This window comes from Gracilinanus agilis, chromosome 6, assembly GCF_016433145.1.
Source record: "Gracilinanus agilis isolate LMUSP501 chromosome 6, AgileGrace, whole genome shotgun sequence".
NCBI lineage: Eukaryota > Metazoa > Chordata > Mammalia > Didelphimorphia > Didelphidae > Gracilinanus > Gracilinanus agilis.
This window is the reverse complement of record NC_058135.1, coordinates 134,541,108-134,559,646: the sequence shown is the minus strand read 5'-3', so window position 1 is coordinate 134,559,646 and position 18,539 is coordinate 134,541,108. Positions and strand designations below refer to the sequence as shown.

The 18,539-nt window shown below is 34.6% G+C and overlaps 1 protein-coding gene across 1 annotated transcript in view; it reads left to right on the top strand.

Moving 5' to 3' along the window:
- Positions 1-18,539, top strand: part of NAA15 (N-alpha-acetyltransferase 15, NatA auxiliary subunit) — a 70,210-nt gene that overhangs the window by 41,341 nt on the left and 10,330 nt on the right. The window contains exons 11-18 of the mRNA XM_044681708.1: positions 732-804; positions 1,518-1,687; positions 5,620-5,772; positions 6,712-6,840; positions 8,181-8,394; positions 12,004-12,197; positions 13,535-13,643; positions 15,584-15,682. Of these exons, the coding sequence (XP_044537643.1) occupies positions 732-804; positions 1,518-1,687; positions 5,620-5,772; positions 6,712-6,840; positions 8,181-8,394; positions 12,004-12,197; positions 13,535-13,643; positions 15,584-15,682 (1,141 nt within the window). The remainder of the gene's footprint in view (positions 1-731; positions 805-1,517; positions 1,688-5,619; positions 5,773-6,711; positions 6,841-8,180; positions 8,395-12,003; positions 12,198-13,534; positions 13,644-15,583; positions 15,683-18,539) is intronic.

Sequence of the window (18,539 nt, the reverse complement as noted above, 5' to 3'; positions counted from 1 at the left end):
CTTTTTTAGATTGGCACCTTGAAACCAATGAGTAGCACTGATGCAGATGGATGTCTTATTGTTTATCTACTACAGTGGTTCCCAAACCTTTTTGGCCTCCTGCCCCCTTTCCAGAAAAATATTACTTAGCCCCCTGGAAATTAATTTTTTAAAAAATTTAATAGCAATTAATAGGAAAGATAAATGCACCTGTGGCCATCACCGCCTTCCCTGGATCGCTGCAGCACCCACCAGGGGGCGGTAGCACCCACTTTGGGAATCACTGATCTACTACAAGTTGTTGGAGATAACTACCACCAGGATGGCATTTGCTTTGGTTCTTCAAGTAGTTTTGTTGTAACAAGTTTCTCCTTATGATCATGTTCTCACCCTGGAAATCATAAGGATGGTGACCTTTCCTAAATTCCTGTTATAAAATTATGGGGTTGTATCAGGTGCTTTTACAGGTGAAAATCATTTAATACAATCATGGCCTTCATGATGTTATTCACCAAGTGGCAGTTAGATTTCTAAGGATTCAGGTATTAACATGCCAGCATCTGTACATATGTGGTTAAGAGCTTATAAAATGTGAAATAGAATTTCCTGTTTGGGACAGTTATTTGGTTCTGATCCTATTTTGGATAGTATAAGCATATATACTACATAGGAAAAAGCAGTCATATAGTGTTTTGTACTGTTATTTAAGTGTGGTTTTATACTGTAATTTTTGTGTATGTTTGGTCCTCTAGGTGGCAATCATAGAAGAGTTAGTAGTAGGCTATGAAACCTCTCTAAAAAGCTGTCGGTTATTTAACCCCATTGGTAAGTGCCAAGTTTTGGTTTTCATGAATCTTGAAATATTTACTACATTATTAAAAGACCAAATCCAGAATGCCTACCATGCACATGTAGCTTTAATAAAGGAAAAAAATCTATATCTTTATTCCTTTTATTGTTTCTTGATGAAGGTAGTATGGTTTGATAAATGGAGTGCTAGACTGGGAGTGGGGGGACCTAGGTTCTGTTTCTACTTCATAACTCTGTGACTTTGAGTTAACTTCTCATTGTCTTAGCTCATCACCCACAAAAATGAGAATAATACCATCGAGAGAGGTAGTGGCTAGAGAGTTGGCCTCAAAGGAAGACTTGAGTTCAAGTTCTGCTGTTTTCATTTTGGCTATGTGATCCTGGAAACTTCATGCCTTTTATTGCCTCCAAACAACTCTCTGAGACTAAATTTTGTAGAACAATTGCCGTCTGCTTTGATAAGACTTCCTACCCCAAGGGAATCATAGTTTTGGTGAAAAAGATAGCATCTACTTCATAGGATATTGTTGGGATCAGATGAGATTATGGAAATTTCATTGCAGCAAATCCTAAAACAATATATAAGTATGAGTTGCTTTTAGTCATTTTGGGTAATAAAAAGACATTTTTATATATGTTACATAAACAAGTTTGAACTATATTTTAATAAAGTTAGGGAAATGTTGGTATTATATTCTTGTGTTTTTGGATTTTTTTTTCCCCTTTAGATGATGGCAAGGAAGAGCCTCCTACCACATTGCTTTGGGTCCAGTACTATTTGGCACAGCATTATGACAAAATTGGGCAGCCATCTATAGCTCTGGAATATATAAATGCTGCTATAGAAAGTACACCTACGTTGATAGAACTCTTTCTTGTGAAAGCTAAAATCTATAAGGTAATATTTATTTTTACTGTCATTTCCCCCCTAAATTTTATAAACTTTAAAATTTTATAAGACTTTAAAAGTTTTGGATGTCTTGATTTTTTTTTTTAACCTAAAAAAAGATAATTTCCCAAGAGATGGGGAGGTCCTGGGTTCAAATCTGGCCTAAGACACTTCCTAGATGTGTGACCCTGGGCAAGTCACTTAACTCCTTTTGCCCAGCCCTTACTGCAATTCTGCCTTGGAACCAATACACAGTATTGATTCTAAGATAGAAGATAAGGGTTTAAAAAAAAAAAAGATAATTTCCATACATACCATAAAACACAAAAAGATTCTATATAAAATAGTAAATCACTATTTCATACCACTTTATGGGTACATACATACATACATACATACATACATGTTGTGTGTTGATAATCATATTCTGCACACATTTCAAAACTGCCTTATTTACCTGTACTTCTATAATTTCTTTTGTTCTTTTTCTCTTCATTAAAAAAAATTATAACCCCTCCCTCTCTCTTTTTGCCATTACTATTGCTACCTTTCCCCTCCTACGCTAGTCATGTAAGCAAGAGAAAGAAAGCCTCCCTGCTCATCCCCTAAACCAAATAAATGTAATCAAGCAAAAGGACTACACATAGTGGCCGTGTCCAGAAATGTATGTCTCTGCCTCTTGTGCCCATCTTCTTTCTCTAAACAATTAGGTTTTATGTTTCATCAAAGGAGTTAGGTTATATATTTCATCATAGATCTTCTGGAGATGCTTGGTTATTGTTTTGTTCGGGGTTCTTAAGTCTTTTTAAGTTTGCTTTTGCATTGTTATTACTCTAATTTAAATTGTTTTCCTGGTTCTGTTCCTTCAGTCTCTCAGTTCATCTTGCCAGGATTCTCTGAAATTCTGTCTTTTGTTATTTCTTAAGGCACAGTAAGATTCCATTCCTTTCCTATTCCTGCAGTTTATTCAACCACAGCTCAGTTGCCTAAAATAATCCAGAGCACTCCCTTAATATCTAAGTTTTAGATTTTTCTTTTCCTGTTTGTCCTTTTTGATTCTCCATTTAAGATCAGGAAGTTTGTTTTATGCCCTCCTTGGTATTATGTTCCTTTTAAAAACTGTCTTCTGTTTCTGGTAAAAGTGAGGCTCATCTATGCCTATACTCCCTTGTTCCATGTTTTGTATACTCTTACACACTCTGATTATAGGGAATAGAAATTTCTTCCTCTCTTGTCCTCTTTATGCTGGTAATTTCTTCCCTTTATCTTTTCTCTTTCTTCTCTTTAAACCCTCTGAACATAACCAGCTCCCCTTCAAGACCTCTTTTTTGTTTTTTGTCTTAATTTAATCTCAGTACTCTTTGAAGACATTAAGATTAGCAAAGAATACTTGCTTCCTCCTTTTTAGAATGGCATTATATAACTTCTACTTGCTCAAAATAAATTTACCTATCTAGAGTTCTCTGGTTTCTAGTGTTTGTATTTTAAAATTCCAAATCATCTCTGGTCTTTTTTTATCAGAAATGCTCTTAAGTCTTCTGTTCCATTAAAGGTACAAATTATGTTCATTTTATAAATGACAAGTTTTTCTTTGCACCCTATATTTTTTTTCCTTTTTTTTTTTTTTTTTCTTTTTTCTTTTTTAAACCCTTAACTTTCGGTGTATTGTCTCATAGGTGGAAGAGCGGTAAGGGTAGGCAATGGGGGTCAAGTGACTTGCCCAGGGTCACACAGCTAGGAAGTGGCTGAGGCCGGATTTGAACCTAGGACCTCCTGTCTCTAGGCCTGACTCTCAATCCACTGAGCTACCCAGCTGCCCCTGCACCCTATATTTTTGCTTTTTAGAATATAGTATTCTAAGGTTGCCACTGATTTTTAGTAAAAGCTACCAGGTCTTCTGTGATATTGATTGTGTATCCTTGGTACTTGAGCTACTTCCTATTTTTTAGCAGTGTTTTTTCTTTGGTTTGAGAGTTCAGGATTTTGGCTGATATTTCTGGGATTTGGGGATTTTCTTTCTGTCTTTCCTTTTACCTCTGGTTCTACTGGATCTGAGCAATTTTCATTCATGATTCCTTGAATTAATCGTCTGTGCCTTTTACCAAAAAAAATCTCAAATTCAAGGTTTTGAAGCAGTTCGGTGATTCTTAAATTATTTAGGAACTTGTTTCTAGGTCAGTTGTTTTTTAGATTAGATATCTTACATTTTCCTTCTTCCCCTTCTTCATTTTTGTTTCAATATCATGTTCATTGATTTCTTTTTGGTCTCTGCTTTTTGGGTATTCTGGTTTTTGAATAAAATTTCCCTCTTCCCCCTTTCCCTTCCTTCTTTCCCCCCTAGCCTTCTCCTACATTTCTCTTTTAAGCTACTTATTCCTCTCCCACTTCTTAAGTGTATATCTCTTATTTCTTCTAGGCATTCCTATAGTCCTTTGGGAAAAGCCTTTTTTTTTTTTTTTTTTTTTTTTTTAGATTATTAGCATCTTTCTTTGCCATTGTTATAGAATTGGATTTGCAATATTTTTGCTTTTGGTTTATAGTTTTTCATTCCTTTTTATACTCATTTCCCCAGTATCAGTTCTTAAATTGGGACCTTTCCTAGGCCTAGGTTTAGCCACCCACCCCTTCTCTGCCACACTTCTCCCCCAAGTACAATGCACTTTTGGTTCAAGAGTCATCCTTGCCTTGTCTCTCTGAGTCTTAAACTGAACTTCACCTCCTGGGGAACACTCCAGCTTCTCACATATCAGCATTGCTGGTCATTACTTGCTTTTACTCCTTGGCTTCTTTTCTATTATGGGGTTTCCTCAAGGGAGCCCTCTGTTCTTTATTCTTCTAAACATAGAGCTGTGTAAGCTGCATGCCTTTTACTTCCTCTGGCTTCACAGGAGACCTGGAGCTGCATTTCTGGGGAGGAAAGAGTCACTGTTATTTCTCATTGAATGTCTAATGATGGTTCAGTCTGCAGTGGACTGCAGGGTTTTGTTGGAATAAGTAGATAGGAGCTGGATGATCTATCTCTTACTCAGGTGGCCACCTTGGCAGGAAGACCAAAAGCCGAGACTTACTAATGTCATTAGAATATCACATTTGGTGCTGGGGAACATTGGAAAAATACCTTAGCTGTGTCCTGGATTGTTGTATTTTCTTGAGGCAGCTAAGGGGTGCAATGGATAGAGAGATGGACCTAAAGGCACAGTATCCTCTTAGTCCTATTCCAGCCCCAGACACTCTGGGACAAGTCATTTAACTTCTTGAAAGTCCCAGTTTCCACAACTGGAAAATGGAAATAATAATAGCACATATTTCCTGAAGTTGTTATAAAGATCAAATGAATTAATATTATTAACTGCAGCAGGCAGTTAATACATGACTTGTAAATTTGGGGAAGAAGAGTTAGGAAAAACCACAATCTAATGATCCTGTTGTTACTTTGTGCTTGCTTTACGTAGCTATATGTTGGATTATCTAAAGTAATATTTAGTGACATTGTTCAGAGATGAATGCTTCTTGATATTCAAAGAGCATTTAAAGTAGAACTGAGAGACATAGGTTTGCTTTTAACCTCTTTCTATGATTATAAATCTAGGGGACAATTGTTTTATTTCTCTAAGGAGCGTCAACTTATTTTTGGGTAAAACTGAGATAATGGTACTTATACAAGCTTGTTATTAAAAGCACTTTCTTTGTGTAAATCTTATTTTTTATGTAGCCAGAAGGGATTAAAAATTGAGTCTTCTTAACATGATTAAATAACTATAACATAGTAGAATATGTGGCTTCTCTAATTAACCAGTTGAGATCCAAGTGACAATTTCTTTAATTTTCTTTAAGTGCTCTGCTTTTGTGTGTTTTTTTTTTAGTTCATTAAATTTATAAATAACCTATTTTGCCTTTAAAAAATTGTAATTCTAATGTGATTTTTACTTCTTCCTTGTAAGCATGCTGGCAATATTAAAGAAGCTGCTAGATGGATGGATGAAGCTCAGGCCCTAGACACAGCAGACAGGTTTATCAATTCCAAATGTGCCAAGTACATGCTGAAAGCCAACCTGATTAAAGAGGCTGAGGAAATGTGCTCTAAGTTTACAAGGGTTTGTATAACTTAATTATCATATACTTTGATTTCTTTCATAATCATTTTTATTTTTTTTTCACACTCAAAAAACAAAAGCCCTTCAAAACTAGATTTGATTTAAATCAGTAGTCAAATATTCATTTTAATTTTATAAATAAACTTTTTACCTTTGATATATATTCTTTTCAATTCACAGAAAGTTATGGATTTTTATATTTATATACACATATTCTATTTAACGTAAGAGGTTTACTTTGAAACTATTTCCAAATTAATTTTACAGCTACATCAGATAACAATGATAATTTAAGCTAGTTAAAATGATTCACTTTGAGGTCATTGGAAAATGGACTCTTTGCATTTTAATGAGTTAAGCAAGGGTATTTGGGTGGTTTTTGTTTTTTGTTGTCGGGGGTCTTTTGCCGAATTGTTTAACTGAGAGAATCAGTTTATATATTTTTTTTCCTTGACTTCATTTATCTTGTCTAATTAATAGAACTAAATAGACTTCTTTTGTAAACTTTTTTTGTTTACAAAAAAAAAAAAAGATCTAGATTTTTAAAAACAAGTCAGATTAGTCAACATGAGAAACCTAAAAGCATTGCTATTTATTTGTAGACTCTTGCAGTGCCCAACATATGTTCCTTTATGTTCTTAGTTTTTGTCTTCAAGTTGGTGGAACCTGAAAGGCCAACTAAGAACTCCATTACAGGAAATCCTTTTTACATCTATGGCAGATGTTTAGGTAGTCATTGAACCCTATGAACATTTACTAGAACTGCAGTTATTTTTGCAAAGGTTATAAATATAATTTTGCTTACTTCTGCAGATGCCCTGAACATTTGGGGGCAGTTATAAAAAAATTAAGTGATTCTTGCAGAATTGATCAGAGTTCAGTGCAGCAATATAAAATGTTAGTGTTCATTTATTAATATATTTTATGCTTTTCTGATAGGAAGGAACATCTGCCGTGGAAAATTTGAATGAAATGCAGTGTATGTGGTTCCAGACAGAATGTGCACAGGCTTACAAGGCAATGAATAAATTTGGTGAAGCACTTAAGAAATGTCATGAAATTGAGAGAGTAAGTGAAATATTTCTTTGTCACGAAATTCCTTTGTTTTAACATGTACTGTTAAGTTTTTTCCAATAGCCCCCTTTTCAGTATAATTTTCCTAACTTTTAGAATTTTTTTTTTAATTTCCAAAGTATATTGATTGAAATTCCATATATAGCCAATCCATACTTGGCATAACTGCTATTCTAAAGCATGAATTTCTAACTATACCATTTCCTTGCTCAAGGAACTTCATTCCTTTCTGTCCAGATTCCTTCATTGGACATTCAAACCACTTCACAATTTGGCTCCAGCATTTTTCTGGACTTTATTCTTCTTTCTTGGTCTCAGTGTATTTGCCAAATTGGCTGGATTTGTTTCTCACTGTATGCTACATTACTACATTCTATCTCTTGCTTTCTCTGCCTTTGTAAAATCAGTCCAGTCCAGTTCCTCCTCCCCACCCCCCACCCCCTTCTTAGAATGTTTTCCTGACTCTCCCTTTCTTCCTCCCCCTTTTCAACATTCAGCTTAGGTGCAACCTCTGAACCATGGCCTTTTCTGGCCCTCCCTCCTCTCTCAAGTTGTTAAGTATGTCCCAACACCCACCTCCACCTTTCAAATTACTTTGTGTTTACTTTGCATTTCTCTGTGTAATGGTCATGTTTGTTTGTCCCCCCCCCCATATCCACAATGTTCACTCCTTTGGAACAGGAATGGCTTCCTTTCTTTCTTTGTATCCTTTCTGGCTAACACAATAAATAGAAAGACAAGGTACTTATTGGTGAATGAAAATGAACTCAAATTAATATGCTCTCTAATGTCTCCCTTTTAAGAGGGCTTAGTGACTGGTTTTTTAAAAAATACATACTATGTTAATAATGTTAAATAAACCAGTTTACTTTTCCATGTGTGATACCCTTCTTATTTTTGTTTCTCGGTAATTCTATTTAAGTATTCTTAGAGTACTTACAGAATACTAATTCTTCATATTGTTTCCTAGTTGTGTTGATGTTTCATTTTCCCAGATAAGTGTTCCTACAGTAGTTCATTCAGAATGAATTGACTTTTTTTTTTCCTTTTCCTTCTAACTTCTATGTGTAATAGATAGATTTCAGGGGGCTTTTGGGGTTTTTTTTTTGTTTGTTTTGGGGGGTTGCTGCAACTGTTGCTTTCCTTTAAAGTAAGATTTATAGATTGTAAATTTTGAGTTACTATAAATTTTTGATTCTAGTTTTATTTTCCTAATTCTTTCATGACAAGAAATCAAAAGCAATTCTGGAGTTTTATAAGGTTTAATTTAATTAAAAATTTTTTTTTGTATTTCTCCACATTAATACTTGCTAAAGAACACTGTATTATGTTAGCATTTTGTAGAAATCACTGATGACCAGTTTGACTTTCATACGTACTGTATGAGGAAGATTACACTTAGGTCTTATGTGGACTTGTTAAAACTAGAAGATGTACTTCGACAGCATCCGTTTTACTTCAAGGCAGCAAGGATTGCTATAGAGATCTATTTGAAACTTCATGATAACCCACTAACAGATGAGAATAAAGAACATGAGACTGATACAGGTATAAGATCACTCAGATTTATTTCAGTTTACTATTTTGTGTGCGTACTAACAAATGCTTTCTTGTCTGTATCATGTTTTGTCTTTGGGATGCTCTCTGTTAGTGAAAATGTATTTTGTGAGTTTCATGGAAAAATGAATGAATGTGTTACAGTTCAGTTGCATTTCTACTTTCAATTCAAGTGAGAATTTCTTCCTTAAATGATGACCAATAAATACATTTACTCAGTATTTTTGAATTTTACAATTTTTAAGTGTAGAATAGAATAAAACAATACATTAGTACTACAAGAGATCTTAGAAACCATGTAGTCTCCCTTCCTTATTTTGTAGATGTCCATAGAAATAAAGTGGCCCTCTAGAATAAGTTAGTATCTATAATGAAACCAAAGAGCCCAGGTTTCCCTCCTCTCAGTCTGGTGTTCTTTTCCACTACAAGTGTTATTTTTTCTGATTCTTTTGTTGAGAAAACCACTCAGTTCAATCACTGCTTCACCCTGCTTTTTTTTACCTTCTTAGTATCCTGTTGCTCTTTCATGATCGTGGCTAAAAGCTAATTGTCATCTAGTCCCTTTCCCTGCCCCATTGAGAAGAGCATTTGAATAGTTTGTGAATGCTTTTGGTCAGTTCTGATAGCCTCTATTCTTGTAGGACTGCTGGCCTTCTTTTCCAAAGCTGGTGCATTTCTTTATCTGGAAGCTGTTTTAGTGGCATCAGAATAAAGTGGGGCTCAGGTTACTGAGTTGACTGCTGTTGTCATTCTGGGATTGCTTTTGTTCAGGGGTTAGAAATAAGTGTAAATATTTTTTGTGAACTTGATCTGTGTCAACTTTGAAATTGCTGAGGGGGCAGCCTAGCATAATTGGAAGAGCACTAGACTGGGAATCAAGAGACCTGGGCCCTAAGCCTACATCTGACCTTGGCTGGCCAAGGGTCAGTTGACAAGTCCATTTACCTCCTACAACATGGTTCCTTCATCAGTTAAATGAGAAATTTAGATTCAGTGATATTGAATTCTGTTTGACCTCACCTAAGGAAGAGGAGGTGAACTAGGTCTTGAGGTCTCAGGGCTAAAGCCAGCACCTTCCTTGCTTAAGAGTCTGATGGAGTTGCCCAGAATACACAGACTTTGATTGACTTGACCAGAGTCATGAAGTGATATAGATTCAAGGCTGAATTTGGCCTCCACACAGTATAGTTCCTGGGCTCACTCTCAGTCCACAACCCATCACACCTCTTCCCCCAATATTGGAAACAACAGAGATTTAAAGTAGCTTTTATCATTTGTCTTTCCTGCTACCTTCCATTCATGTATACACACACAGACAGCCTCTCATTCTTTGCTCTTTATTGAATGCAAATGATAGAATTCAGTTTTATGGAGATTCAAATCAGTGTTTCCCAAAGTAACTTGGGCATGAAACACTTTTAAGTTTGAAGTATATTGATATAATCTGTAACTACTAAATGACTTTTGGAAGGTTTGGAAATAAGGAATACCTTTGAGATAGATGGAAGGATAAGGAAATTTTGGAATAAATCAAGACATTAGGCCTATATTTATAATAAATATTGGTCCCACATATTTTTATTTTTAATAACAAAACAATTTCACATTTACTATTTTAGAAAGAACATTTATCTTGGAAATTTTAAAATACTAGGTTAGTGGAGAATAATGACCTTGTAGGTAGCAGCTAAAAACAAGAGCAGTACATTTTATCTTGAAATTTAGAATTGCTTTCACCATTATGGGGTGTCAAATTTTTCATATGTTTTTAATTTATTCTAATGCTTCATTATTTCAGAAGTTGAGTAAATAATACTGATATTATTTACTATTATTTCCAATACCATCAGCCCAAGAGTTAGTATAGAAAGAGAAATGAGATAGCTATTTCTCAATTTTGGCAGTAAGTCTTTCTGAATACTTTTGTGAGGACAGAAAACTCCCCATGCACAGCAGAGTATGGAGTTAGTTTTTCCTTTTTGTACTGAAGACTTCTCTTGGTTAAAGAACACTTTTAAAATAATTGTATTAAGTATCATGGACATAAAGTTGCCATAGTTGGTACCTTGAGACTTCTTGGTACATTACTGGCTTACTTTTATCAGCGAGTATGTAGGTTTTGAGTAGAATTATTTTTGTGATAAATGCTTAAGCCAGTATGAAACAGAAAAACATAATTTGAGACAATTTGCATTGCCAACTAAATTGTTTTGTTAAAATGGCATGTCATAATTGCCCCAATTCTTTTTCATTGAATCAGCATCCAAATGAATCAAGAACTAAAAATTAACCCAAGAAAGTATTAGCACAATACAGTTGAGAGAACACTGGCTTAGGAGGCATGATTGGACCCGAGTTATAGTCCTACTTCTCTTATTAGCTTTATGAATTTTAGACAAATCACCTAACTTTGGGGCCTCAGTTTTTTTCTTTTTTCCTTTTAAACCCTTACCTTCCATCTTAGAATAAATCCTGTGTATTGGTTCCAAGGCAGAAGTGACTTTGCACAGGGTCACCCAGCTAAGAAATGTCCCATCTCTAGGCCTGGCTCTCTCAATCTACTGAACCACCTAGCTACCCCCAGGCCTCAGTTTCTTAATCTGTAAAATAAGTGGGTGGGATTAAATAATTTTTATGATCTAGAGTTTATGAAATTTTCCTTTCATAGGCCCTTTTCCTGCATATGCAAAGCAAAAAACTGAATTAATTATCTAGTTAATAAGCCTGCAGTTTTCTTGTAGGAAGATTGTCAGCATTAGTTTCACATGAATTACCTTTGCATTACTTCATTTAGATATGCACATTATAAACTACTTTAGTCATATTTAAACAGTTTTAACTGTCCAGCCATTGAGTGATAATTGCTAATAAATTAAACATTAGCATCTTTCCCCATAATTATCTTTATGTCTATAGCTTTTTGCTTGTTTGAGGCTATTATTTTTGTTACATAGTTCTTGATGAGGGAGATGGGAAACAAAAAAATGAAGGCAGATTAGGTATCCCCTATCCATCTGCCACCCCCTTCCCCGGCCTGCTTCTCTTCCCCCATCCCCCTGTGTTTTCTCCCTCGACCTCCCTTTTTTATATCCCCTACTTTCTGTTTTAGTAATAACACTAGGAGAGAAGAACAAGGGCTAAGCAAAGAGTTTAGTGACTTACCCAGAGTCACACAGCAAGGGCAGGTCTCAGGTCAGGTTTGAACCCGGGTCCTTCTGTCTCCAGGCCTAGACACTGTGCTACTCGGCTGCTTCCCCTATGGCCTTTTTGTTTTAAGTTTTCATAGTGAAACATTTTGAAATTTAAAAATGCTTCTCCAAGTGTTAATAGTTATAATTATCCAAATAAACATTACTTATTGACTTTCAAGTGTGTTTGTCAGTGATTACCAGCTCAGATGTGAGAGATACATTAAGGAAATATACTTATTCACTTAAAATGTGTAGTGTGTGCGCACACGCGCGCGCACGTGTGTGTGTGTGTGTGTGTGTGTGTGTGTGCGCGCGCGCTAAATTTAGCTCGTGCTAAATGAAATAAATAACAATAGGATATTGAAAATCCAAAAAGGGCTGTAATCATTTTGAAATTCTGTACTTATAGCAAACATGTCAGACAAAGAGCTAAAGAAATTACGTAATAAACAAAGAAGAGCTCAGAAGAAAGCTCAACTTGAAGAAGAGAAAAAAAATGCAGAGAAAGAGAAGCAGCAGAGAAATCAGAAAAAGAAGAAGGATGATGATGATGAGGAAATCGGAGGTCCAAAAGAAGAACTTATCCCTGAGAAACTGGCCAAGGTACTTGTTAGTATATTTGGAGTCTTGGACATAATCAAATGGAAGAAACACTCTTCTTTGGCTAAATGAGTATAGTTTTGAAATCTAGAAGTTTTAATTTTTATTCTACTTCTGCATTCCCATTTCTTTTTTATCTTCTTTCCTGATCCATATTTCAAGTTTAAAACTTGAATGACATGGGGTTACTAAGTAACAGTAATTAAAGGAATGATATTCTGTCATGAAATAGAAAATTTAAATGGGAAATGGGAAAACTTGATAAACTAGAATTAGCTCTTTGTTAATTGTTAATATTTTAATCTGTTGATGAATACCCTTCTTATCTTTTTTTTTTTTATCTCAGGGCCAGTTGCCTTATGCTTTCCCTAGTAGATTAGTGAACATAAGCAGAGATTTATTATAAATGTTTTAGGTCTTATTGCTGATGTTTTTAAAAAGATACTCTAAACTAGGATTTGATTTGGCAACTTTTAGCTTTCTGAGCTGAAGCCTTTTTGTTAAGGCATATAGACAGCTCTCATATAAGTCTTTCTGCATCACATTTTCCTTTTCTCCTTCTTTCTCCTTCTATTCAGTTACCTATCTTCATTGTGCAGCTCAAAAGCCATGTCTAACAGAGAGTAGCAGAGGTGAGAAGCAGAGATGGCACTTATGTCAGTATTTCTACTTAGAAAGAGTTCAGTTAGAGCATTGATTGCTCCCTACTTTGTTGATTTTATTTATTCTATATTGCCAAAAGATTGATTGTATGCTGAACTTAGAAATAAAATGATGCCTCTTATTTAGATAAATATTTCTTTAGCAGACATACTATGGAGAAGTGAAATTTCATTGATTTTTAAAATTGCTCTTGCATAACATTTGTGACAGATTGTTTTTGTGGAACATCAAGAAGAAAGCCTGTTAAATATAAAGACAGCTTTATTTGTTGACTCTTTTTAAGCTCCCATGAAATTTTAATGACCCTTACATTTCATACTTTTTTTGCTCTTGAATGCCAAATTCTTAATTTCTTGTCATTTTGGTTCATGCTAAGAAATTTCATCAAATTGTAAATTGATAACACATAGCAGTCCTAAGAATTTATCCTTGAATATTATTATTTGTTATCCTATTAAATGGGTAAAAAGATTTGCAGATAAATAGACAGATTTTTAATCAGAGGTATTTAACTAGTAAAATTTATCTTAAAGGCAAATATTGTCTAAAGGTTCTTTAATAAAGTCAGCATTATAAATAAGTTGACCAAGTGTTCAGATGCAAAGTTAGAGATAATGGTGATCAGAAGCTGCTTTACTGAATTATTGGTATGATTATGTGACATTTTTTTTTTTTAGGTCGAAACTCCATTGGAAGAAGCTATTAAATTTTTAACACCGTTGAAGAACTTAGTAAAGAACAAAATAGAGACTCATCTTTTTGCCTTTGAGATTTACTTTAGGAAAGGTAGGTGGTGAAGGTATATTCTGAGATGAGTAACTGTGCTGGTTTAGATACACAAGTCATTCACAATAAGCTCTTCTGGCATATTCCATGATGCATTATAGCACAGTTGTAAACTTAACCATGCTTATTGTGAACAGGAACTGGAATTGGTGAGTAAGAGAACTTACTGTCTTTTCCAAGCTATGAGACATGTGATAAGTCCCTTTTGAACAATCCAGATAAATGTTGTAGGACTTCAGAGAAAGGGTAGGTGATGTTTGGCCAGGGTGATCAGATAGTCTTCTTAGAAAAAAAATGTCACTTATACTGAACCTTTTAAGATGAGTAGAATTTTTTACAGGAGAAATATAAGACAGGAAATTTCTAGGTGAGGCAGTAGCATGAACAAGCACAAATGTTTGAGGAAAGGTAAAAATTCTTTTAGTTTATAAGAATAATTAGGCTAGAAAGGTAAGCTGGGATTAGATTGTGAAAAACTTTGAATGTCAGACTAAGGAACTTAGTTTTTACTTGGTAAGAATTAGAGAACCTTTGATTGGGGGGGAGGGGCTGGTGGCAAGAAGTTACATGATCAAAAATGTGGCCAACAGGATATATTAGAGCAGGTAGAAAATAATGGAAAGAAATCCTCTGTTCCTGAGGTTATAAGGGCATGAACTAGAGTTTGTGGCAGTAGGAATAGAAGAGTCAGAGTGTCCCTAGTCCAACTCTCATTTTACATTTATAAGAAAACAGAGTCCTGGGGAAGATATTTTATTCCTTGTAAAAGCTGGGTTCACCATCCTTTCAGAGTTTTTATGGGAAGTAGACCATCCCATACCATCTTAACCTTTATTTACACATTGCCTTGCTCTGTCTTCCAGTTCTTTTCTGTAAATCTGGTTTGACCAAGACTGCAAACCAGCAAATCATAGGGACTAGAGGTGGAAGGGCCCATCTCCTGTTTCCTAACAATTTGGGATGAAACGTTCTTCAGGACTTAGAAGTCTACTGCACTGAATAAACAATCTTTGAGTTGAGTGGTATACTTCTTCCCTCTACATGTATTGTTGAGAACTTTGGGCCTGATAGGAGCTAAGGAAAAACCATCAAAAACCATGTTAACCCTACTTTACTAGAAAGCAGTTTTTCATATACCAGTCAAAATGCATGGCAGTGCTAAGATGTCAAGAACCTGAAATGTATGAATGGGGAAAATAAAAGACATTATGCTTACTTATATTAAAAAATAGGTTTCTTCCATCCCTCTCCCCACCCCCTCCCTCTTTCTTTCCTCCTTTCTCTCTCTCTCTCTCTCTCTCTCTCTCTCTCTCTCTCTCTCTCTCCCCTTCCCCTTTATATCTATATAATATAGACTCACATGTTTTTACAAGGGAAAAAATACTTTGAAAATCTTGATTCCTGAGAACTCTTTTATTATACGAATATCAAAAGCCAGTTCTTGGGGTAAGGTTTGGTCCTAACAAATCCCTAAAAAGATAGTTTAGTTCTAGACCTTCCTATGACTGTGTAGTGAAAAGGATCAGAAGGAAAATTGTTAAGGTGAGATCACATGGCAGCTGACATGCTTTTCCTGGCATTTTCTCCAGTATTACAAAATGCTTTACTGTTCTTTACCTACCAAAGCTTTTGTAATGAAGTATAACACTAAACATGTTTTGCAGTAATAATACATGACAGTAATTTAAGAGACTGCTGAATGTTAAGATTGAATTCATTCCCATATTCAGTGAAACTTCTTTTTTTATGTTCTTGGATGCTACTGATTTAGCTTTCACTGCTGATGAGAAAAATCATTTGATTTAAATAATATGCTGCAATTCAAATGTAATCAGTTATACCATTTGGTTATTGCGTTTTAAAATGCTTAATCTACTTTAGCCAATCCTCTGAGTTGAGGACATGCTATAAAATAAAATTTTTTTCTGTCTTCTTTACAGAAAAGTTTCTTTTGATGCTTCAGTCAGTAAAGAGGGCATTTGCTATTGATTCCAGTCATCCTTGGCTTCATGAGTGTATGATTCGCCTCTTCAGTGCTGGTATGTGTTAGTTTTTAACCCCTTAGAGTTCATATTTATAGCAGTATTTATTGCTTATAATATTCCTAAGTGATAGACACGAATTTATAAAAAATTCTCCTCAAGATAAGGTATTATGTAGTTGTTAATATAGTTGAAGGAAAAGCAATGATCCTCATTTATGGCTAATATCTATATTTTTAAAGCTACAGGTATACCTAACCAGAAATAAGTTCAATCAAGGTACTTATGCGTTTTATTTTCTATATGGCACTGTTAGGCATATACCTGAGAATTGATATATAAATTCGACTTTTGTAAACATATTAAATATTGAATTTGTTTTAAAAATGTTTTTTATTATTAGTTTCATTTGTACCTTATATATTTAAAAACATTATTTTGAGAGAGGATTAGGTAGGTTCCACCTGAATGCCTAAGAGAGTGCATGACCCATAAAACCTTAAAACCTCTGTCTTAGAGAATTTTTTCATTTCAAGGAGTCATGATAAATTTGTTTGAAAAGCAGAGTCCTTTTAGAAAGTGAATGAAGTAGTTGCTCTTTAATTCATTTGTTTGGTAATTCTGGATTTTTAGGAAGTGGCTTAACTTACTACAAGGTATATCTGGAATAAAAATATTTTAAGAGTTATCTTATTAGTTAAGAAAATTTTCATCAAAACAAGCCTTTAAAATCAATATTTATAACTGAGTGTTTTAAACTTTAAACCACTATGTTATTTTGATGTTAAAATTATTGAATTTTAAGCTAGGAGGAACCTTGGACATTATCTAGTTCTTCATTTTACAGATAAGGAGACTGGGTTGCATTGAAGTTACATGATTTGGTGTAAGTTACACAGTTTATAACAATTGGAGAGCTAGAATTCAAATCTAGGCCTCCTGATTCCCAGTCTAATATTCTTTATATATATAATATACTGTGCTGTTTTAAAGATCAGAAGTTACTAGTAAGTTTCTTTGTAGACATGTTGTAATTCTCTAGGTGTCTTTTTTAAAAAATGAATTTAACAATTTTAACCTACAAAACTTAGAAACATTTTATAGTATGTTCTTTCTCACTAGATATTAAATTTGCATTTTTTTAAATTGGAGGAAATAGAAAAACCAAATAACAAAACCACCAAAGAATTTTAATGTCAAGTTAACTAACATTTTAATTTTTAGCTATAAACATTAAAAACAAAAAACAAAAAAAAAACCCTACCTTCTATCTTAGAATCAGTGCTAAGTATTGGTTCCAAAGCAGACAAGTGCTAAGGCCTAAGAAATTGGGATTAAGTGACTTGTCCAGGATCATACAGGCAGGATTTCCCATATCCATGTTTGGCTCTTTGTCCACTGAGCCACCTAACTGCCCCTATGAACATTAATTTCAATAGTCTTTTAAAAAGAAAACAAAACACAACTAAAACTAAAAAAGCCCAACCTATGAGTTTTAATATAAGGAAAACATTCTGATGGTTACTACTCTCCCCCAAATAGAATGGGCACCAGTGAGTTCTTCATTATTAGAAGTGTACAACTGGAGGTTAGATAACCTGTCAACAATGTTATATATTTATGTCTAGGAAATTTCTACATCTTGTAGAAAATTGTCATCTTTTTTTTTTTTTTAACCCTTATCTTTCACCTTAAAATCAACACTATGTATTTGTTCCAAGGCAGAAGAATGGTAAAGGCTAGCAATGGGGGTTAAATGACTTGCCCAGGGTCACACAGCTAGGAAGTGTCTGGGTCCAGATCTGAACCCAGGACCTCCCGGCACTAGGCCTGACTCTCAATCCACTAAGCTACCCAGCCATCCCCTAGAAAATTGTCTTCTAAGGACCTCTCTGATGCTCCTTCTACCTAAATGATATAATTCTGTCATTTGCTTATCTAAAATTTAGGGGGATTGAGGATTTTGTGAGTGGAATTTGAAAATTAGTTCAAATAAAGAAGTTGTGTAAGTTTTTAAGTGGGATTCCTTTTTAGAATATTTTAAATATACATGTTTATTACTAGTTCAGTGTATTCCTGAAAAGGTATATAAGATATTTATAATATTTGAAACTTATTTTTCCACTAAATTTTACTTTAATTTTTGAGCCATGGAAAAATTTTGGTCTCAAGATCCAATAAAAAATCACATTAAATTCCTGCACATTTGTGGTATTTCCCATTTAAACACAAATAAGCTGTGGTATGTGTAGGTATGTGTGTTCTTTTATTGAAAGTATAATGATTATGTAGTCCCCTTGACTTAACTTTTCTTGTAAGGGTTGTGTGGGAAATGTAAATGCACAGAGACTACGAATTTAGATCTCCCACTAGTATGGTTTTACTATCTATTTCCTTCTTGAGATCTGCCAGTTTTTCCTTTACGAATTTGGATGCTATGCCATTTGGTGCATACATATTGAGCAATGTTATTTCCTCATTGTCTATACTGCCTTTAATCAGGATGTAATGACCTTCCCTGTCTTTTTTAATCGTATCTATTTTCACTTTGGCTTTGTCAGAAATCATGATCGCCACGCCTGCCTTCTTTTTCTCATTTGAAGACCAAAAGATTTTGCTCAAGCCCTTTACCTTAAACCTGTGTATGTCCACCCGCCTCATATGTGTTTCTTATAGACAACATATAGTAGGATTTTGGTTTCTAATCCACTCTGCTATTTGCTTCTGTTTTATGGGCAAGTTCATCCCATTTACATTCAGAGTTATAATTATCAGTTGTGTATTTGCCAACATTTTGGTATCCTCTCCTAGTTCTACCCCTTCTTCTTACACTATTTCCTTTTAAACCAGTGGTTTGCTTTAAGCCAGTAACCCTTGTCCCCTCCCTTGATTTACTTCCCTTTCTACCCCCTCC